General features: G+C 40.8%; 1 protein-coding gene across 1 annotated transcript in view; it reads right to left on the reverse strand.

Annotated features, from left to right (window-relative positions):
• Man2a1 (mannosidase alpha class 2A member 1) overlaps nucleotides 1-23,463 on the reverse strand; it is a 134,387-nt gene that overhangs the window by 100,495 nt on the left and 10,429 nt on the right. Inside the window, exons 2-4 of the mRNA XM_055628377.1 lie at nucleotides 22,239-22,270; nucleotides 19,685-19,910; nucleotides 5,779-5,906 (exon numbers count right to left, since the gene is read on the reverse strand). Coding sequence (XP_055484352.1) covers nucleotides 5,779-5,906; nucleotides 19,685-19,910; nucleotides 22,239-22,270 — 386 coding nt within the window. The remainder of the gene's footprint in view (nucleotides 1-5,778; nucleotides 5,907-19,684; nucleotides 19,911-22,238; nucleotides 22,271-23,463) is intronic.

Genomic DNA, 23,463 nt, shown 5'->3' on the forward strand with positions numbered 1-23,463 from the left:
GGAAGGAAGGAAGGAAGGAAGGAAGGAAGGAAGGAAGGAAGAAAGAAGAAAAAAACCCAAACTTTCATACTAATAACATATAGGAAATTCAGATCATTATACTAGTATCTCACAGTTGCAAATTCTCTATTTCCTCTTGTATTGTACTGAAATGTTACTGTCCTAACTTTCTTACATGGAATACCAATACTTTTTATATAAAAGTATTATTTAATGCAAAGATGACTATACATAATTATTACTTTATATTATAAATAATTAAAATCTTAGTCAGGTTTGGCTTCTCATAAAACAATTTTAATTGCCATTTTAGACATAAATCAAATCAGATTATATCTACATTTATGGAAATATTTTTAGCATAATTAAAAAGTCTACCTACACCAGAAAGTTCTGTGAGCATAAACTGTTGCAGAAAGGTTTTCAAATGCCCATAAAATTCTTGGCATGTAAAGGGTACAATGCTGACTAGTTATTATATTAAATATCCTAAACCAATAAATAATTCACATAAATGTAGCACATTAAGAAAGAAATCTAATCTCGCTTATGAAAACAAATATAAAAATCATAAGACAAAAAGCATTCTAAACAGATTGAACTCCACAGCACCCAAGCCAAAAGGGATTTCCTCTGGAAGTCAATGACTTTTTAATTGAGCAAACAGCCATCGCACTCACTCAGAACAGATTAGAAAACCGCATAATGTTAACAGAGATCTGAAAGAAATGCAGTAATACTGCAAATTGAAGACTCCTAAAAACTTTTTTCTCAACACTATCAACAAAGATCTACATAAAATCATAGATAATATATTTAGTGTCTCTAAGCAATTTCATTAAATATCAGAAATAAGAAAGGCAAGTGTCACTATTAACATGATGACTACAGAAGATTTGGTCTAATCACTAACTGTATTAAATGGGTAATTTTCATTTTCAAGGCAGTACATACTTACTATATTTAATAAATTATATAAAATATTAGCAGCAGTAAAAAGATAAAGTAACTTGTTAGATTTATAGAGTTATATACACATACAAATCAAAAGCTTTCTTAAATATTAGTATTAAAAGAAAGAAGAAAGATACCGTCATGCCTAGTGTTCACTGCAGACATGGCAGATTCTAAAATCACCTGGGCGACAGCCCGTAATCTCACCTGTGGGGATCCGCTTGCGTGTGTTAACTTCTGGGCGGAGATGCCTCTTAACTGTCGGCTAGGGCTTAGGCTATGTATGTGGGAAAGTACGCTGAGCACTAGTTTGTATCCACTGCTCTCTTCTTATGGTGGACCCAAACGAGCAACTGCTCCAAGCAGCTCCTTCAACTTCCCAGCACAATGGACTGTGACATGGAACTGTGAGCTAAAATAAATCCTTTCTCCTTAAAGCTGAATTGTCAAGAGTATTTTATCACAGCAACAGAAAAAGAAGCTAACATGGGTACCATTAAAAAATAAAAAACCATAGGCTGGTGAGATGGCTCCGCAGGTAAAAGCACTCACTGTGCCAGCCTGATGACCCAAGCTCAACCCCAGAGCTCAAGGTGGAAGGAGAGCACAAACGCCTGAAAGTTGTCCTCTGACTACTATATACCCACCAAATACACACATATCACTTACACACACAGAGAGAGAGAGAGAGAGAGAGAGAGAGAGCAGGGGGTAAGAGACTCAGACAGAGACAGAAAGAGTGATAAAATCTTAAACAACAAATGAACAATCACAAAATGGCAGAAAATCTTCATAAGCATATGAGAAATAGCTCAGATTCAAAATAAAGAATACACAAAGTCGACAGCCCAACTGAAAAGAAAGAGTGAAAGACTTAAAAACCTCAAAACAGGCAAAACAATGGGCAATAAAAACAAAAATGTACCCAATAGCCTCAGCTGTGAAGGAAATACAAGATGAAGCAATAAAATCATTTATCTCTACTGACATTGTTACTTGAAAAGACTGGCACAAGAAATGTCAGCCAAAATATGAAACAAATTCATTGCTGGTCGAGTGTCCAGTAGTAAAAGCAGTTTGAAAGCTTCCTTGTAGCTATAAAGTTAAACACAGTGTGCCCAGAGAGTCTACACTCAGTATTTATCACTGACAATGAAGCACACGCCTAAAAAGAGCTGACACATAGCTGCATGAGAGCCTGTGTCACACAGCTAACACCCAGAAGCACACTGCAAACATTTAACAGGAATCTAGCTTCAAAATCAAATGTTACTCAGCCATGAAAAGGAGTGAACAACAAATACAACAACCAATCACAAAAACTTTCTGGTCATGGCAAGATAGAAGATCACTATACAAAAATCAATACACAGAGTTATACACATGGCCAACAACTACTCCTAACAGAAATCAAGAAAACAAATTCCCTTTACAGTGGCCTCTAACAAAATAAAACACCTAGGACCAAATTCAACAAAGAGGCAAGACTTTCACAACCAAAACTGTGAAGACATCACTGAGGGGAACTGCAGAGCTACATGAATGGAAGGAAGATTCACCTTCCTGCTTCAGGGGTTGCCGTGGGGTAACCTTGCAGTGCTTCTTGTTTGACCAACATATTCGATACATTCCTACCCAAACCACAGCTTGTATTTTTCATTTTTATTTTATGTATATGAGTGCTTTGACTGCTTGTGAAGTATGTGCACAAGTTGCCTGAGGTACCCAAAGGGGCCAGAAGAGGGCATCAGATCCTCTGGCACTGGGGTTACAGGCAGTTACAAGTCAACAGGGGTTTATGTCTCCCAGATTGGCGTGGAATATACTGGGTAGACAAGGATGACCTCAAACTCCTGACTCCTCTGCCTCCACCTCCCGAGTGCTGGGACGAGAGGTGTGCACCCCGCTGCCCTCCTGAAGTGATCTAAGAAGTGAAGTGGAGCCTTGCGCCTGCTGAGTACTCTACCTACTGAGCTGCATCCCTAAACACAGCTAGTTCTTTTGCGAAAAGTGAGTGAGTGATCTAAAATTCAAGGCAAATAAACAGAAAGGAGTCAAACAAGTTGTTTTGTTTTTGTTTTTTTAAGTTGGAATAGTCATATTTCTGAATACCACATTTTAAAACACAACTAATTATCAAGACACTGTGGTACTGGCATGAGGGTAGACACTGTCAACAAGAGTGCCAGGACAGCTCAAGAGGAAAAGAAGAATGTTTACAATGGGGTGTTCAGACAAAGGAGCATCAGCAAAGAATGAACATGGAATTCCATCCAACCACACCACAGGCTAACTCAAAGTGGATCACAGACATAAAACCCAAACCCTGGTTTGGACAACATCTTACTATGCCAAATCACAGCTTGTATGATTTATATTTTATGTATATGAGTGCTTTGACTGGCTGTAAAGTCAAAGAACCAGAAAATTAGACATATTCGGGGAAAAAAACTGAACCTGAGCAGAATGTGCACAGACTTTTTTTGTTTTGTTTTGCCTAAACATTATTAATATTGCATGTGCATTTTTACTAATATTATAATAGAGACTGGTTTAGAATATGCAGAAAGAAGTAAGTGTAGTGGTCTTACGTACATGCTACGTCATTTTACTGCAGGTACCTCGTGTATCTGTGGGGAATTCTAGAACCCCTCCCCAGAGCTACTGAGGCTCATTTAAAAAGGGAAGAGGGAGCCTGGGACAGAGGCAGGCAGGACACAAGGAAGGTGACCGCTAATGGACATGAGGTTTGTTGTGCAGATGTGTAAGTTCCAAAAGCAGATCATGGTAACTGTGGAACTCCATGAGCATGACACACCACCCAACTGCAGACTTTAAATGAGTGTACTTTACTATCTGAAAATCTGTCTCGATCGAGTTGGAAGACAAAATTATACAGAGCAAAGAGACTAGATGCAAAGGAGTACTCTGTGAATCTATTTGTGAACTGTTCAAAAAGCCTCTGCAGTAGCAGGAATCAGGAAGCCTTGGGCTGGGAGGCAAGAGATGAGGGTGTGAGAGAGTGTTCCTGGGTACTATATGAAATGAGCATGCATCTGTCGAAACTCACCAACCTCTCAATGTAAGATTTATACTTTCTTTGTACTATGTCTAAGCTATATTTCAGCAAAAGCTAAACATTGAGAAAAATCCACAAGTGAGGTTTATACACAGTGAACCTCCTGGCTACAACATATTTCAATATTTAAGGAAAAGGGCCATCCGGTGCAGGCCTGAACCTTTGCCCACACAAGGTTTGCTGACTTGCCAAAGCTTGAGTCTCGGAATTCTGTCACAGGGCTACGACTTAGGACTGAGAACGGACAGAGTAGAGGCTTCAAAGATAAAAGGCACAGGGACCGAGGTCTAGAGGAGGAAATATGGCTTTCCAAAGGGTCTGCCTTGCACACACACTTCATTCTTCTAGCACCAAATTCTAAGAGCATGCAGGGCAGCCATCAACTGAGAAACTCATCACACATTCAGCACCCAGGATGTCCACTGGGCGCTGCTCACTCAAGAGCACACTCACTAAGGTTCCAGCTTCCTGAAGGAAGCAAATGCTAAACCCACAATGTGCTTTGAAGAGCAGTGAGTCACTCTAAAAACCCCGAGTGCTCTCCGCAGCAGCCAAGAGCAGACACACAGCAAGGTCTTTACAGTCAGAATCTCAGCTGTAGCAACGCATCTCCACAGATGCAGTATCCACACTATATTCTCCAAGCTTTGAAAAACAATTACCACCACAACAGCGGTATGGAAAAAAAATTAAAAAAAAATGAAGCAAGTATGTCAAAATGTTAGCAACTGGCATGTGCAGATGTTTCTAGGATAACTTTGCAGTAGATTTTAAACTGTGTTAAAATAAAAAGGAAATAAATATAACAGGGGAGATTTTGATTCCTAACAGAAAAAAAAATTAAATCATAAATTATCCAGAAATAATTTCAATAAAAGTCATGCGTGCTTATCATAAAGAAAACCATAAAAGCCATAGCGAGATATGAAATATTTGAAAAGAGCTTCATGTCCTGTTGCAAAATGCACTATCAGGCATAAAGAGGATGCCAGTGAGCATAGGTTATATTCAAAGAACTGCAGAGAACATCTGATCTGACGGCCCAGCGGCCTCCTCCATGGGTCCAGTCACGCTGAGCACCTGCTATCACGGTTCAGGTGTAACACTGCCCCCACCAGCCATCTCCATGGAGACCACTGCCATCAAGACCTGCACCTCAGCGACAAGCACCTGGCTCAGTTAGGCCAATGAGATAAAGTATTAGGAAAAATACTTTATCCTGGTTGCTAAACTGAACAGCTGGAGAGGCAGAGCCTTTCTGCTGCCTAGAGCCATCTTTCTTATACACGGCTTAGAAAAAACTGGATAAAGACCAATGGACAAGCAAGGTGAACCCAAGATAACAGTCTCAACAGCGTAAGTTACCAGTCCTGGATGGTACCATGCCTGGAGCTGCTCTAACACTGGATCTTCAGGATTTTCCATGATATAATAAATGCAAACCTTTGCTTTTTCTACTCTCCCATCTTCAATGTATTAAGGTAATAATAGGGTTCTGCCTCCTGTGATTAAGTCTTAACTAATATATAATTAAAACATAAACTGATAAACAAATGAAACAACAATCAATAAATAAAATAACAGGCATGATTGATGACCTTAAATGAAACAACCATATGTCTATGTGATTGACTGAGACATAATAAAGAAGAATGAATTATCAACAATTATGAGGGACACTAGTTCGGGTCCCCTGTGCATAGCTTCCAGAACAGCCCAAATGAAGGGGCGCCACACATACATACCTAGATTTTTTTCCAGCCATTGATGCCCTTCAATTAGTTGGTCAATTAAGGCAAAATAATGTGGAGTGGCTTCATCAGGCATAACCCAGCCGCCTGTCACAATCTCAAGCTGACCTCCCTGTAGCAAACTAGGAAGAAAACAAATAGAGGTTAAGGTAACAAAGTTCAGAGAAGAAACTAAAACACAAACATTTAAGATCAATCTCTACATGTAGCCAATACTTACGTGAAGGAGGTAGAAAAACATTTTTTAAACAAGTCACTGAGTTTTGACTCCAGGCCCAGAGATGAAGTGCCTACAGTGAAGAGTCCTGGGTGACCCTTCTTTTCCTAGGACACTTTCCCCCACAGGTAATACAAGACTCCTGATGTCGAGACCCAAATGGTTTCTTTCTGAATCTCAGAGAGCACTGGGCAAGTGCTCTACTGGGCGATGTGTTTGGTGTTCACTGTCATTTCAAGGATGGTGTCTGTTTCAGTACACCAGTATCAGAAAGTGGTGTTTACCTCTGTCCTTAGGACACAGTTAAGGGACTTAAGCACACTGCCCAGTAAACACAGTAAATAACCACTGTGGTTCAGCTTTAGGAAAATGTGGGCTATACAGCTTTTAAAAATGATTGGCTGAAAAGCTGTACCATTACTGTTATTCATCTGTTGAGTATTCCTTTGCAAAATACCATACAAGACAGTGATTAATAATTGTTAATTATTAACATGTCTTTCTTTGAGAAGGAAAGAAAATTATGAAGTACTGGAAATTTGAAAAGCATCTGAGAAAGCGGAGAGATCAAAGATTGCATGTCCGACATCACAGGCTGTCAGACTGAGGGGCCTGGAGGTTTAGGGAGCTAGGAAGCTAAGTATCATGTTGACATGACCAAAAAGGCACTGGACCTTCTAAAACCTGCACTTATGTAAGAACACAACTAAGCCCACCACACTGTACCCTCCCTTTCTTGTGGAAAACAGGCTTTTTTAACCCAGTTAATTGTTTTTACTGACCCTTATGTCTGACTTTGCCACGTTCCAGTAGCGGTGTGGACCTGACCACTGGGCATCAGATGTCGGTACCCACAGATGTAAGCGTGGACTACAGTGTAACCCCCACCCATCAAACATGGACATGCTTTCAATCTCTTTATTTCACTAGCCTAATCAACACACATACTATGGAAATTTTCAGATATAACTGCTTAATAATAAATTATGTGCTGGGCTTGACTAGAGAGAAATTGCAAGTTAATAAGAACTAAAGTGAAATGGAAGAAAAAAAAATATTCCAAAGACGGTTTGTTTGGTTTTTTTGTTTTTTGCCTTTTCAACCTATGTCAGATTTATTTTGCTAAACCCTCCTATCCTATAGGCCTGAATAATTTCCAAGAATAGTCAACCAACGAGAACATTACACATTCTATACAGCAAGGTAATTTTGTTATTAACAAATCCCTTTCCTGGGGAAGCCTCGGATGCCCCTCTGATGGAACATCTGAGTTCTAGTAATGCACAATGGTTACTCTAAAGACTAAGCCTTTTTCTGACTAAATGTTAACAAGCAATTTCATGCAGCTTTTCTTCATCAACCTGGATGATTCCAGCTGCCTTGCTGCCTCAACCCAATTGTAAGTTATCCAGACATCTCCATTGAGTCCCAAGGCAATTCAGCAGTCCCCTCTACCTCCTCTCTGTATGACAATCTACCCTTTATCACAAACCAAAGTTACCTGATTATCCCTGTCTGCTGTTTGCCCTCCCTCCTACCTGCCCGCAGAATGCAATTGTCAGGAGAACGGGGACAAGCATGTGCCGTTAAATGCCTGGCACCCAGAAGCCTGCTTTGAGAAACAGGCACATGACAGTCTCCGTTTAGTATTAGTAATTAGCGAGCAGTTTAAATTAGGTCAGGCTCAGGCATAAAATAAATCAACAAGGATAAGGTTGGTTAGAATGGAGTTTCAATAACATAGACAGCAGTAGAAAATATGGAAGAGGAGCAAAGAGGGTTCATAAAAACCTATCTGTGGGAAAACAGGTATGAGGCAAGAGAAACAAATGCTGGTAATAGCACAAAGATGACGGGACGTTCCCAAGCCCAGGTGTTTAATAGTGATGTTAATAAACACTGGGAGTGAGAAGGGAGAAGCGGCTTTGCAGTAATGGACATAATTCAGTCTGAGGTAGTTGGTGACAGCAGTGTTTCCAAAGGGGATTGACTGCAATCAATGGAAACTTAGATTAGGAAATGACTCCTGGATAAAAATCAGTTTCACAGACTGAAAGGAGAGGAAAAAAGGATTGACAGGAAATCTTTAAAAAGAAAATCAAAAGGAGAGTCAAAGGTCAGGTGGGAAGAGAAAATGGAATTGATAAGAAGTGTTAAATAAATCTGTGAAAAACATCTACAAAAAAGTCAAGAAGAGAAGCTGGCCTTCATAGTTCGTAAAAAGCATTAAAGTCACCATAACTATGACAGAAGAGACAAAAAGGTTGATCAGACTATAAAGCCGAGAGAGGGGTGGGCTGTCCAAATACTGCTGTTAATTAGTCATCAGAGAGACTAGCAAAAAGGATCACATGAAAAAGCCAAGATCATGGCATGGGAACCAAGGGACTTCCTATACCACAGTGTGTGCTCATCCAGGCTTTTAAGAAAATCTGCAGCCGGGTCAGTGGAGCACACCTTTAATCCCAGCACTCAGAGAGGCAGAAGCAGGCAGAATGCTGTGAGCTTGAAGCCAGCCTGATCTTTGAAGTGAGTCCAGGACAGCCAAGACTATACAGAGAAACCCTGTCTCAAAGAAAAAAAAAAAAAAAAAAAGAAGAAGAAGAAGAAGAAAAAGGAAAAAAGAAAATCTGCATAAGCAGGCCAAAATCAGAACAAGAGAATGGCAGAAAAAAAAGAACAATTTCAGTTACCTTAGCATAGTTTATTTAATCAGACAAGAGAGAACACTGAGTGGAAGAAAACAATGGATTTTAACTATTGCAGCCACACGCCTAATACCATGACAGAGACAGAAATAACCAGGTTAGCAAGTTCACCTGTCCCATGGCGGCATCTGTTTCCTACTATGTATCCCTTTGAATCATCCACAAGAATTGAGGAAAAAATATTATAAAACCAAGTTTTTCATAAGAAGGAAGATTTGGTTTGACATACTGACTGAAGTAGACAAAATAACCCACTGTGCAACCATTCGCCCATTCACCGTTATCAATAAGAACCAAAAAAGAAGTATCACACTTAAAATCGTTTGCAGCCACATGAAAATCAGACTGCAACTGCACTTTCCAGACTTAAAAACTAAAGAGAACAAATAACGGGAAATACCTGCATCTACAGAAACACTGACTTAAATATAGGCACTTCTGCGTACTTAGTGGTCAACAGCGTCAAATGAAGCATTTCCATAAAAAGCAGAGGAAACAGCCAAACAATGCATGCCTGCCTCCTTGAAGCCTATTTCTTACTCTCCACTGAAAGGCTCTCTGCTTTCTGACAAACTGTTCAATGTACACATCATAATCTGAACTGAAAAACATGAGCACTGCACGCAAATATGAGAAGGGGAGAATGCACACTGAAGAAATTCAAAGGTCTAGAGGGTAGCACCTAACTTTCAAAATCACCACGACTTACACTTCACTTTTTACAGCGCTGGCTAGCTGCCTCATAGAAGACGTTAACCATAGCTCCACATTTCTACTCCAGTGCCAGGGGATTTGGCATAAAACGCTTAAAGAAGTAACTGATCGAAAGTAAGCTGGGTGTATCTGCCACTGCTCATTTTGCCTGAGACACAGATTTTACACTGAAGAATTTCCTGCTCAAGAAGCTGTAAATCATTTTTAGTGAGTGTCATGTCTTCCTCCACGTAGACTCATCAGACATTTGGAATTTGGTCACACACAGACGGATACACTCAAAGAGCTTCTCTCCCTAATGGGAAAATTGTTACAGACAACTTAGTAGCAAACAATGCATCATTTAGCAAGCTTCAAAGAATCACAAATTAATTTCACATGAGAAAATGAGATGAATTTGTAATCATACATTGGGGGAAATAGGAAATAATGTAAGATGGCATGCTGGGTTCCATTCTTAAATACAAAATTAGTTAAATGGAAAAGTAAAAAGAGATGGTGTCTCCCACAGAATCAATTCATGCCCTGAAGACATCTGCTAACCAGACCAGCTGATGCACACTCTTTCTGTGTGTGGTACCTACTGGGAAAGTGCAAGTGAGACTTATTTTAAACTCCCATATGATGGCTTGTATTTTCTAATAGTCTGGATGCCAGACTTCAAAGATTGAGTGTAACAGAAAAAGAGAAAGTGATTCATTTGTCTTACTCTTTCCTCTTTGCATTCTGGATTTGTTCCTTCCCCTCAACTTCTCATCCACATCTTCCCTTCTACCACTGATCTAAGTGGCCCGGATGAGCTCACCACTAACCATCATATCCTACCAAATGTCAACAGAGCTATTACCTTCCATAAACTCTAAAGGCTCTTTCATGACGTTCATAACTGAAACTCATTAAACACCTGCATGCTCGCTGTCTTTTTTCTCCAACAGAACATAAGCTCCAGGAGGGCAGGAATTCCCTCGCTGTCATTTAACACTCACAAGTCCCTGCCAGTAAGAAAAATGTGATAACACAAGAGGAAAAGAAAGAATAAGTGTCAGAGATTTCAAAAATAACTGACCTCTTAAAAAGAAACGAAACCTCATTCAGATGGAAACACAAGCCCAATGGAAAGTGGCATGCCGAGTCACACCTGTCAGGTTATAAAGAGCGGGAGGCTGCGTAACAGTCTGTGAAGCTGCAGACGTGTGGAAAGAGGTATTCACACATGCAGCTGCAGGATCTACCCAACCGTAGACTGCCATGCGCCCAGAGTCACTCAGAACAGTCAGAAAGCACTAACACCAAAGATAAACGCTGTGCTCTGCATTAGCAAGGGACAAGAACAGGGTCAGCCGCTGGCAGTGATTAAGTCTCCTTCATAAAGGACTTTCTAAAAGTTCTTCAAGATACGCATTTAAAGGTTAGGTAATGGTGGTGCATGCCTTTAATCTCAGCACTCAGGAGGCAGAAGCAGGCTGATCTCTGACTTTGGGTCTACAAAGCGAGTTCCAGGACAGCCAGAGCTATACAGAGAAATCCTGTCCCCCCAAAAAAAAACCCAAAAAGAAATGTATTTCATTAATTCATTTTTTATTGCTGAGTAGCATTGTTTTTGTTTTTGTCCATCATCTTGCTGACAGACATTTGAACTATTTCCAGTCTGGTGTGAAAATGTGGCACAAGTCTTTGTGAATAAGATTTCATTTCTCCCAGGTTAATTTCTAGATCAGCTCCTCACACGCGACACGTATGTTCATTTGGAAACTCCTGGAGGACATCCCCTTTAAGTTCCAACCGCAAGCCACTCCAGTGTTCCAGCTGCCCCACCTTCTCCCTCGCCTTTGCCGCTATCCACCTTTTACCATGACACCCTGGACTGGCATCTTCCAATGGCCTCTGCAGATCCTGTTCATCAGGGATGTAGCCTAACCAATCTCTTCAGGTGTTTGAGGTGCCAAGTTCTTGCCAATCCTTGGCCTTTAGTCACAGTCTTCTCCTCGGAACCTAGAATTCCTTCCCCATGCTCTCATACCCGCTTTTTGACCGGCTAGTTTTAGTTACCCTCAGATTTCATCCTGAATACTACATGCTTTCAAAGTTCACTGGAAACATAACTGCCCTGACTAGTCACTGAGGGCTTACCTTGACTCCTAACACAGTAAATGTTTGTTGAATGAAGAATGACACAGTAAGTAGGGGAAGGCTTCGGAGATGAGGTGATATTTTACCTGAGTTATGGGAAAGATTAGGTACGAAATTACTTAATGCATAAAACAACACTGTGTGTACATATGAAGACGTCAGTGGTGCAGCATGCCAGAAGTCTAGAGCCGTGCTGGCCTGAAAGTGACTGAAGCATGCCTAAGGGCAAAATGGAAAGTGGGAGGTAATCGGGGTCAGAGGCAGACACCCGGGAAGAAAGCTAAACAAGAACAGTGTCGAAGCTGGACAGCATTTTTGACTGAAGCACCTCAGAGCCTAGAAGCAACATGGTGAGAAAACTGCTGGTGAACGGGCAGGGCTGGCAGCAGGAAGACAGCTGGGGTTGGGAAGTCTGGGTCCGAGAAGGACCAACAGGCAGAACCAGAACCGATGGAGATTTGGACCTAACTGGGCATGGCCCAAAAGCTTTGAAAAGCAAAGAGCCACAACGGTGAGGGGCACTGAGTTGTAGGGGAACACCCCAACTCTGGTCCTTTCTCCACCCCAGTAAGTAGGATAAAGAGAGCCTCATGCAGTAAAGCCAGAGGTGTGCCAAGGCATCAACATGTCTGGAACACAGTGGCACATGCTCAATAGGATTTTGATCTTACCAAATCATTAACCAGGGAAGACAAAGGAAGTCAAGATTGGGCTTTAGGCCCAGGAGTACTTCAAATACTGGGCAACAGCATCCTGGAGGCAGAGGTGGCAGAGCTCAAGGCCAGCACAGTCGAATAGCAAGTTCCAGGACAACCAGGAAGAGAGTCTATCTCCAAAACAAAGTAAAAGAAAAAGAACAAAATAAAAGAAAACAGTGAATGGGCATCCCCAAATAAAGAGAGTGTCACCTCACAGGCAAGGAAGAAACCAGCTCCTTCGGCTCTCCATGCAGCACTCTGAGGTCCGAAGAAACATTGCAGGCTCCTCACACAATCTCAACTGCCACTGACTGTAAACTTCACAAGACACACTAACTTCACCCTGCTCTGTAAATTTTACAGCAGCCTTTGGTTAAACACCGTAAAATCCAACCTGTATAAATATATTATAAATGAGTCTCTGTAAGAGCATTAATGGCCCATTTTTCTGGGAAAACCCCAAGTGTGCATCAGTTAAGTCTGCATGAGTTGAGTCTCAGTAGTTAGGCAGGTAGCAGCAAATGTTTCTGAACTCAATGAAGTTTTTACTTAAATGCAAAACTGGAGAAAATGAAATAGGATGCTTAAACTATTAGATGAAAAGACTATGGCTTCTTGGAAAAGTAATAAAGCACATTCATATGATAAAAAGCTTTCACTGACTGATGTGCAGCAGACATGAAATATATGTTTCACACCATAAAAAGAAAACAAAACAAAACAAAACAACAAAAAAAAAAAAAACCAACACAGTAAGGCTGGTCATGACGTGGGTAAACATCAGTGTTCCAGGTTCCAGGCACTTCTGGAAATACGGGTCATGACAGCAGGAGCCAAGCCACCCCACAGCCTCAGAGCCCACGGAGGAACTAAGCCAGTCAAAGGAAATGCTAAGGGACAATGGTTGACAGAATCAAACATTGGTCAGCTGCTTCACATTTCAGTGGGTCATAAACATTAGGCAGTATTTCCCCGAGTAGCCAAGAGTGTCCACATAAAAAGCCAGAAAGGTAAACAAAGCAAGCGCAGACAGAGAGTGCGCTGATGACTTTATGGAAGGGAGTTTCTTTTAAATCCCCCAGACACGTGTTCAGAGAGACCACTGCAATTATAATTGATTAAATTATTTTGAATTACAAAAAGCAATAGATAAGTGCGATGCTGTTTGCATGGATCTGTCCTTAGTTAACTTGATTTCCCCTTTTAAAGGTTTCTGAAGCCTAATGCTGTGCCACTGTGGGGGAAGAATGCAACAGGTTATTGCTGGTGCTCATGGGAAAGCTTCCCTGATTTGTTAAGCTCCTCATCAACTAGTGCTCTCTGGAAACAAGGAAGGCTTCAGTGGGCTGTGTGGGAATCCACAGGCCTGTGATGAAGCAGACAACCTGTACATTCAGGTTTAGGTTTTTGACTCATCAAAGAGAAAAAAAATTATACAGACATTTCAACCGTAGTCAAAAATGTTATCAGTCACCTATTTTAAGCACTATTAAAAGTTATAAATAGTGGGAGCAAAAATTGAAGGATTAACTTTGCTACAAAACACACAGAGGGTGGCCTACTTAGGCAACAAGCCCCCTCTGGATGGTGTGTTCAAGTAAGGAAACAAATGCCACTGCTCCAGATCAGAGGTTCTAACCTGGGGGCTGAGGCCCCTTTGGGGGTTGGACCCTTTCACAGGGGTCGCTTAGGATAACCCAGATATTTATATCATGATTCATAACAATAGCAAACTTACAGTTATGAAGTAGCAATGAAAATAACTTTATGGCTGGGAGTCGCCACAACTGTATGGTATTGAAGAATGTGCACTAGGAAGGGTGAGGACACCTGTCCCAGAGCCACAGTCAGATGGCAAAATGGAATACAGGTGAGTATTTGTCACTGGGAGAGAATTTCAACCAACGTAAATAAAACCAAAACTCAATGTTCTGAGATACCTGTATGACATCTTTTGTCAAGGAAAATGGCGCCATTCCCTCCACTGAGCCCCACTGAAGCCAAAGAAGCAGCTTCCAAAGGCTCTGCATAAGGCTGAGCACTAGTTTCTACAACGCCTGACCCACCAAGTGTGGACTACAAGCCCGCCCGACTTTACTGAACACAGCAAGCAGCAAGCACAGTATCCTACAATGCCTGGACTCCACTGACTCGCTGATAATGCACACAGCCCACATCTCCTATCGAGCTTAGAGGTGACACACATACAGAAAAAGCGAGATGCAGAAAGCCAGTCCAGGTTTCAGCAGCTTCACCAAGAAAACAGAAAGATGGCAGAGATAGACATTTCTTCTCCAGGTCTTCCTAACAACCTCAGCTCCAATTCTTATTTCATCTGCCCCCCTGCTGGATTCCCAACTCTCAAAACTGCCTCCAGGATTCCTTTCCCCAACAAGACATAGTAGGGATATCACCTAGCTTCCTCAAAAAACAAAAAAATGGTGTTGGGAGCACCTTCCTGGGCACAATCAAGGACAAAACTAAAACTCCAAGCTCAGTGACTGGCTGGAAGAAGATGAGGTCAGGATGCATGGTCCACAGAACCAGATAGGGAAGTACAGACGTTGCCAGTCTGTTCCCCTTCCCTCCTGTTCTCAACCCTCATCTCATTCAAGATTCAAAGTCCTGCTTGGGAGGCAGAGGCAGGAGGATCTTTGCACGCTTAAAGCCAGCCTATTCTACAGAGTGGGTTTCAGGACAGCCAGGGCTGCACAGAGAAACCCTGTTTTGAAAAACCAAACAATCAAGATTCAAAGTCCTGAAAATCAATAAGTTGAATAACTGAGCCTGCCTGTCTGCTTACCTGACCTGTCTGGTGAAGGGCAAGATGGTAGAGAACTTGAATTCTCTACCTCAAAGACCATTTCCCAAAATAAACAGTTGAAGTCATGTGATAAATACAGCAAGGACACTGGCAATAATTGGACAGAGAAGAAAGAGCTGCTAAGCACTTTAGACTCTATCTGTGATAATTTCCAGGGATGAATAAACCTGTTTATAATCAGGAGTGAACATAAACACTTGGCATTATGGACAATCATTCTTAAAGTTAAGGCAAAGTGAGGAAGATGTGGACTCGATAGAGAACTGGGCAGAAGGGTGGGGGTGGGGGTGCACCCTTGAGAAGGTGCTCCCAAAATGCAATAAAACAAAGCAAGAAAACCAACACTGAAATGCATACAAAGAAGAAGAGGAAGAGAAAGGTGGAGGAAGAGGCGGAGGAGGAAGAGGAAGCAGCAGCAACAGCAACAGCAGCAGCTAGACAAGAGTTTGGTAGTGGTGTTCTAAGAAATGAGACAAAAGCAGTATTCAGCTGAGGACTATAGAACGTACATGTTGAAGAAGTCAAGCTACAGATGAAAAATAATAAAGTTACATGTACCTATGTAGGTAGTGGCTTGATGAAAATTTAGAATTTCATGTTCTTAAATGTTAAAAAGCTTCTGAGCAGCGGGTTTTAAAAAAATCTTCAATGAAGTATTATATAAGCAAGCTTTTTAAAGACAGAACAGTAACATAAATTTATAATTAACTTCTTATTAAAAAATGAAGACTTTCAAGATGAATTCAAGACTAAAAATTACATAAAGCGTCCAAGAAAACTATTCCAAGCAGACAATAAAAGTTATAAAAATAAGAACTACTAATGTGTGTTAGGAATTAAAAAAAAAAAAACAACAACAAAACTCTCTGTCAGGCTAGGGAAATATACAAGTGTGCAGCAGAGGAATTGTCTGGCATTCAAGAGGCCCTGGGTTCCATTCCCAGCACTGCAAAAATTATAAATAAAATATGTTAAGCATCATATTTATATTAATTCAATCCTCATAAAAATCCAACAGAACAAACCCCAACGTTGATTCTATTTGATGAATACACTGGAACACAGAAACATTAAATAACTTTCCCAAAAGTAATGAAAAGGGTCAGGATTTGAAGCAAGGCAGCCTGGCCACCATACGCAACCTTTCCATACTTTCCATTCCAAATTGGCTGTCCTTAAAGTAAAAAGGAACAGCGACAAAATGGTACTGATAGAAATGCTAATCATTAAAAGAAAAACCAATTATTTAATGCTGAAAGAGATAACTGACCCTTATGAAAAACAATCAATAGCCTGGGAGTACCCAGAGCTTTGCCATCCCTGCTCTATACCTGACTTTCAGAACTGCTTGGTAGCTGGGTAGCTGGGTGGATGGGTGGATGGGTGAATGGGTAGAAGGGCAGGTAGGTGGATAGGTGGAAAAAGAAGTGAGCAACGGATCAAGCAAAAAAAGGGGGAGTTGAAAGGTGCTGGTCAAAAAACAGTAACAAGAAAGGCTCTCAGTTCTGCTATGAATACTTGCTTTAGAAATGGGAATCAGCAGTAAGGGGGCTTACTATCAAGCCTGATGACCCAAGTTCAAATCCCCAGGAACATGATGGAGAGAACCAACTCCCACAAGTCATCCTCTGACCTCTTTGTGCCTACATACACAAACAACACATAAACAAAGAAACAATGTAAAGAAGAGGGAAATCTGTCCCAAAGCAATGAGTGATTCATTAGTGAAAAACTTGCCATGTCTCTGTAGAGCCTGGTCCCTGAGGAGCAGCAGTGAAGGAGATGGCTGCCCAGCTCCACCCGTTTGTTCCTTCAGGGGTGCGCGCACAGGGATATCGGCCACGCCTCCATGAACCATGATGCAAGGTGCACTCACACAGACCCTCTGCCCAGCTTTACGGCAGACACACACACCTGCCAGCTTCACATCACCTCAGCCCTGTCCCGCTCCTGACAGCCACAGCCACGAGCACACTTCATATCTGTTTGTTTGTTTGTTTGTTTTGGTAACGTAGGTAACGTATGCAACTCTTTGCCAATTGAACCTATATAGGCCTTTATGGGGTCTCCTTTTGTGTGTCATTAAGGAAACTGTTGAATGCTCAGCCAGCCCACACTTACCAATTTTTTCACAGCCCCTGGGCTTGCATTGTGCAATTTTTGCATAGCAGTGGTTTTTAGGAAGGGGTCTGTGGCACAGCAGAAGACCTGACTGTACAAAGGTGAAAACAACAGATCTAAAACCAATGACCATCAAAAAGAACCTTAAAACAGCCCTCTCTTCAGGTTCCAATACAAGGCTCAACTCTGGTCTCAGAAGAGCGAAACTTGTAGAGTTTGTACTCTCTGACCACTAGACAGTCGAGCTAACTAGAAATAAATATAACTGGAAAATGACACAAGTTGCAAAGTATCCTCCTTCATGCTTCAGAAAGAAAAAAAGAAAAAAACAAAACAACAACAAACCAATAGTTAAGTCCAACTGCCAGGCATTCAGGGAAAATATAATGAGAAAACGAAAATAATAGTTAAAATAGTGCTCAAAGGAAAGCAGGCAGAAGTCTATTAGAATAAGTGGACTGTCCATTTAGTGCTAGTGCATGCAAAGAGAGCAGAAAAGAAACAGGATACTACACATTTATTCTGGGCAGTGTGGGAGCCAGCAAAACCCAACAAAAATAATGAAAAGCTTTAGGCAATCTAATTTTTAAAATGAAGAAAAAAACAGATTAATAATTTTGAAAACAAAAATAACTACAAATGGGTATATTCATCAATTTAAGCAATCTCAATAAATTTTCTGTGTCTTTTTAGAAAATACGTATCAATGAGTAAGATGTAGCTCTTGGGAGCTGGCAATAAGGCAAATGCCAGTTCTATGTGACTTGGAAGAGTACAAAGTTTTGAAAGGTAGCAGAGGGAAGGTAGCTGTAATCTATGGACAAATGCAGTTCAGTGTTCTCTCTTTCCTCCCTCCCCCTCTATGTCTGCATGGACTCTGTCTCTCTATCCGTGTCTCCGCCTCCTCTCCTCCACCCTGTGTGAGGGGGATGAGAGAACACGTTAATCTAAAGCATTGCTAATATTTCAACTTAGAAAGTCACGATACATTATGTATGCCTTTGGAATTGCAGATTCTCTTGTGTTAACTGGATCCTGTCAATCCTAGTTGCTATGGCAGCACTTGTCCATGGAGGAAGAGTGGCTTCTCCTATGACCATGGTAGTACATCAATTTATTCTCATGCCCTCAAAGCCTATATCTCTCCCCTAGCTAACTATGCAAAACTATTACCAGTGAGAAAAAATAATCTCCAGTGAATATGATAGTCATCAATTCTCCTCAAATTACTTTAAATTGTTCATGTCAATCTATTAAAATCTAAAGATACTTTTTGATGAGGAAGGAAAAAACCTTAAAATTAATTCTAAAACCTTTGGGAAAATTAAATTGTCACTCATTAAAAGGCTCTTCAATGCAGAAAGCTGAGATTGAAACTGTCAGACATTGAAATATTATCAAATTCCAGTAATTTTAGATGAACATCATCAAAATCCATGAAACAGATCAGAAAGACCAAGTCAGTGTATGCTTTAGTGCACTACAGATGACACTTCTGATCAGGAGGAAAAGATGGACACGTTAAAACTCACAGAGAAGCACTGTGTGTGTGCTGAGGGCTCGGCAGGTGGAAGCCTGGTTTGGGTGGACCACCAGCCCTATCCTATGACCCGCAGGGGGCGAGTGTCCTGGACTATAATGCAAGAAGCTACTTCAGAGAACAAGAAAAGGGAATTATCAGTTACTATTGGCAGTGCTCAGAACAGTGACTGCTGGGTCAGGAGTGATGTGGAAACAATGAGCAAATATTCTCTGGCAATGCCACGCTCTTCAAAACAAGTACTCTCAGATCAGAAGGCCTCCCTTCCCCAAATCCCGGCTGACTTTTAAATTGTAAAGTAAAGATTTTAAAAACTCAGGAAAAAAAAAAAAAAAGAACTATTTACCTTAACTGTAGCTTGAGAAAGACCTAACTCTGGCAGCAAAAGCAACAGCCAAAAAAAAAAAAAAAAGATTAACAATTTGACTACATAAAATGCTGGTCTGTATGTCATGAACTAACAAGAAAATAACATCTTCAGGAGACCATATACATCCCTACAAAATAGTAAAAGGCAGTAATGAGTCATACCACCAAAACAAAAACCAGCTACCTTTGTTTATTTGAGAAAATACCCAAAACTACTGGTGAAAAATAAAAACAAACTATTTTTCAGACATGTTGGCCATGGTCTTCAAAGATTACATAGTTGAAAAGAGGCAGAGACACTAGCACAATTATATTTAGAATATCAGGCAGTGATCCTTCTGAAAGCCCTTAAGATAACTCCTTCTACCTAGCAAGCTCATTTCGGGGACAGAGGATGAACTGAGGATTCCAACAGAAAGGGTCTGCTTCCCTCTCTTGGGGAGGAACTAAGATAAATGTAATCCAAGAGGAGAAGAATACTAAATTTCATCTATAAGGCTAAAAATTCACCTAAAAACTCCACATTTGTTACGGATCTTTAATACTACTAAATTTTAAAAAAAAAGTTTTGAAACAAACCTTTTAACAGCTTCCTTCTTCGGAATATCTATCATATCCCACCATTTTGCAAGGTAAGAGATCTCAGACCACATAAACTTCCTCCTTGAGTCTTCTTTCAGCTTTAGGACCATGTTATTAAAAATATACTGAGTCTTGTCTCTAAAGTAGTCATTGAAAGTCTTCAACCAACCTAAATCAAGACACAAATACACCACAAAGGTCCAATTGATATGGCTGATTGCAACTTAGTCACATTCCAATGAATTACTATCGGACACCCTCAGCCCTTTCGTTCAAATAAAGACCACATTTAAAACCTAGTAATTGTGTTCAATTAATGAAATTCCTTTTTAGGTGACAGGAAAGTAAACCTACTGTCACTGAAATGATGAACTATTCAGATAGTGCACAAAAATTCAGACAGAAATGAAAACAATTAACTAAAGCTAAAAGAAAAACAGTTATTTATATTTAACAGTTAATTCAATGACTTATTCTAGAAAAGGTGTTTTTTTTTTTTGTTTTGTTTTTTTATCTAAAATAGTACTAACAAGTACTATCCTCCTAACTTGGGATCAGCATCGTACCTGCCTGCCATATATCTGAAATCCCCACCCAACCAATCAGTTAGAACTAAGGCAAAGCACGGCGAATATGCCCTAACGCTCGCAACAAAGCAAGGGTGACTGCAGCACGATGTGCATACTGAGCACAGCGTCTGCCAAAAATAGGCTTTTGTTCCCAAAGGCTGTCGTGCAATTTTCTACGCGCACAAAGTTACACTAGCTAAACATCGAAGGCGAACACGTTAGTGTTACTCCACACCAAGAAGAGAACGTGGGCTCCTAATTTATCCTACTACTTCCCAAGTAACTCGGAAATTGGCCCTCAACCCCAAAATCATTAGCATTTGGGGTGTATGAAACATTTTTTACAGGACTCCCAGGCCCAAGCGCAGGTCCACCAGATAGATGACCAGAATGGCAAAGGCTGCAATCCACACAGCCAGCAACCGCACAGACTGGTGACAGAAAATGTGGACCCCGTGGGGGATGATTTCTTCTCCTCTTAAGAGGCAAAACAACTGCTACCAAACCAAGCTGAATGGCTGTTTCGCTGCTACCAAAATCCACACATTCAAGACACCTGAAGGATAGCAAGTCCAAAGAGCATTTGTTTGCCTGTGAGAACTGCTTTGGCTAGTGACAAAAAAAGAAAAGTACAACCATGCTAGGGAGGGGCATATGACACTTCAGCAGGGTCGTCTCAAACAGCTGCACCAGAAAAGGGCACTGCAGCTGTGACGACCTCTCCCAGATGCTGGGCACCTGCAATGTTCAGGTGTGACAGCAGGAGCCCAGACAGAAATACAATGTCAAGTTTTCTTTGTAAGACTTTCTCATTCTAGGGCACGTCTGAGCTGGTTTGTCATCGAAGAGTGCTGTCTGGATGATTTAACTTCTCCATGTTAGACTAAAACTCCTGGATGAAGAGCAGAACTCCAAGATGTCTGTATGAGTGCTGTGCAAACAATCCCCCCTTGTTCCAACAGTGCACTGACTCTGAGCCCCACGTCAAGCACTGGGCCAGGACCCATATCTAGATTCCCAGAATGGAGCAAAGAAATTGCTGTCTACCCTTGAAGGAGGATGTCCATCCCAAGAGTCTTGAGTTTGAAGAGGTGAGCACTCAATACAAAGCATGGAAGAGGTAACAGGGAACCCGAAAAATCACAGAATTGCTGGTTGTTTTTGTCTTGTTTCCTATCAACAGCCTGGAATTGGTCTTTCCTATCTGTACAATCAAATAAGGGAAAGGCAAAATTTTAAAGGCACTTCTGTGTCAGGTACTGAAATCATGGCTCTTCCTACTTCAAAATGTGATTGTAGTGAAAATAAGGTCTTAAAAAAGTTAATATGGGTAAGAAAAAAACACGAGTGCTGACTGGCTCCTTGACTTGCAGTCTCTAGACTGTTTCAATACAACCTTGAGTTGTATTGAAACAGTCTGTGGAGCTTTGTTCAGAGGCTGGGAAACGAATGCAGCCTGAGAACTAATTAATGCTACTACTTGGCAAAGACTAAAGATTACAATATTGATTTATCAGCTCCCGTCATAATGTTTGATTTAATATTCTATATCTACCTACACAGCACAGGCTGAATTCACAGATGTAAAAGCAAGCGTACTTCTGTGCTACGATCTCATGTGTGTGGAACAAGGACCACTGAAACTCCCTGAAGGGCTCAATTAGAAGCAGCATGTTTAAAACATCCCAGATTCCTCTTGCCTGCATTTCAGCAAAGGTCAATGCTATCCCTAATTACTCACCTATGGACAAAATTAACGCACTCTGGGCAGTGTAAAGCCTCCAAAATAAACATAAAAACCTTCCATAATCTAACGTAAAAGGCAAAGTAAGGAGGACGATTTTTTTTATCAGTCAGACCTTTGTAAAAGTAAATTAACTCTGTATTTCCAACAGCCGAAGCTTGTTACTAGCAGAGACCACTGCATTTCAAAGACAGTTTACCGCAAGAGTTTTCATGGAGAAACTACAATGACTGATTACTCATCCACTCCGCCTTCAACACTTCGTTCGCCCTTCAACAATCAGGCAGAAAATACGTCAGAGATATTTACGTGAGGCAAAATACAAGCTCAGAGACATCAACTGAAAAGCCTTCCATAAAACTCATCTATAATTGATACTAATACTGCTACAATTAATGAATAAAGAACTGAGAGTTTCTTGCAGCTTTCAATATTGAGTAATATAACAGTAAATTAGCTTTTATTGCTCTTATACAATAGACTAATCAAGTATTCCCTTTTACCTTGAATTGGTTCTTTCTTCCTCTAAATTACTGTAAAAACTACAATTGCATATTAACGTGAGGCCAATCAGAAAGATAATATTTTATGCAAAGCTGGATGAGATGAATTTTTGTGATATAAAATTATATTCCTACCTCTAGATTTAATAATCTGAAGACACTGAGTTGCAAGCTGATTTACTTAAATGGTCAATTCACAGCTCTTCTCTCTCCCTTGCATACACTCAGAAACTAAAACAGGACTAGAGCTACATTAAGAATAGCTTTCAGTTTGTCCTTTTTCACTCCAACAATGCCACCACCCAGAAAACAACCAACAGCTCTTTTAAATAAGTTAGAAAGTTAACATGAGTGAATAATTACAAGTTCTACAAAGAAGGTATAAACCCCAAATTCAGTGTCATTATTTTTTTCAGTTCTAAAATAAAAACAACTCTAATGACATTGAAAACCCAGTTTTTTATCTTCTATGTGCATTTAAGCAACCTAGTATTTATTCACTGGCAAATAATGCTTTGCATTTTGTATTTATTACTCTGGATCACTTGGAAATCTGGAAATCTAATCTTCTTAAGGGACACTTGTGTTCATTTGAACTACCACCCCAGAGCCTAGGCAAAAGGCACCTGGCCAGAGATGATCCCTCATTTTCCACTGACCACCTCCCTTTCTACAACATTATCCAGGGCAAAGAATCTGCCCACTTAGAATTTGCCCTACCCACTGAGTCCCACAGCCTCAAGTTGACTTTCACAACCTGCTAGGTCCCTCCTTGTAAGTCCTTCCTTACCATGACGCTCAGCCCCACAGTGGGACCTGAGAGCAGTCAGGAGGCCACCATTCAACCACGCATAAATACAACGCTACTGCCTGCAAGCTTAGCTCTGGCTGGCTGGGGACATGCCCAGCTCTGGAGGAAAGAGAGTTTGGGCTACCCCGCCATTGTCTCTTCCCATTTTT

The sequence above is a fragment of the Psammomys obesus genome, unplaced genomic scaffold (assembly GCF_907164565.1).
Source record: "Psammomys obesus unplaced genomic scaffold, mPsaObe1.curated_primary_1811, whole genome shotgun sequence".
Taxonomy (NCBI): Eukaryota; Metazoa; Chordata; class Mammalia; order Rodentia; family Muridae; genus Psammomys; species Psammomys obesus.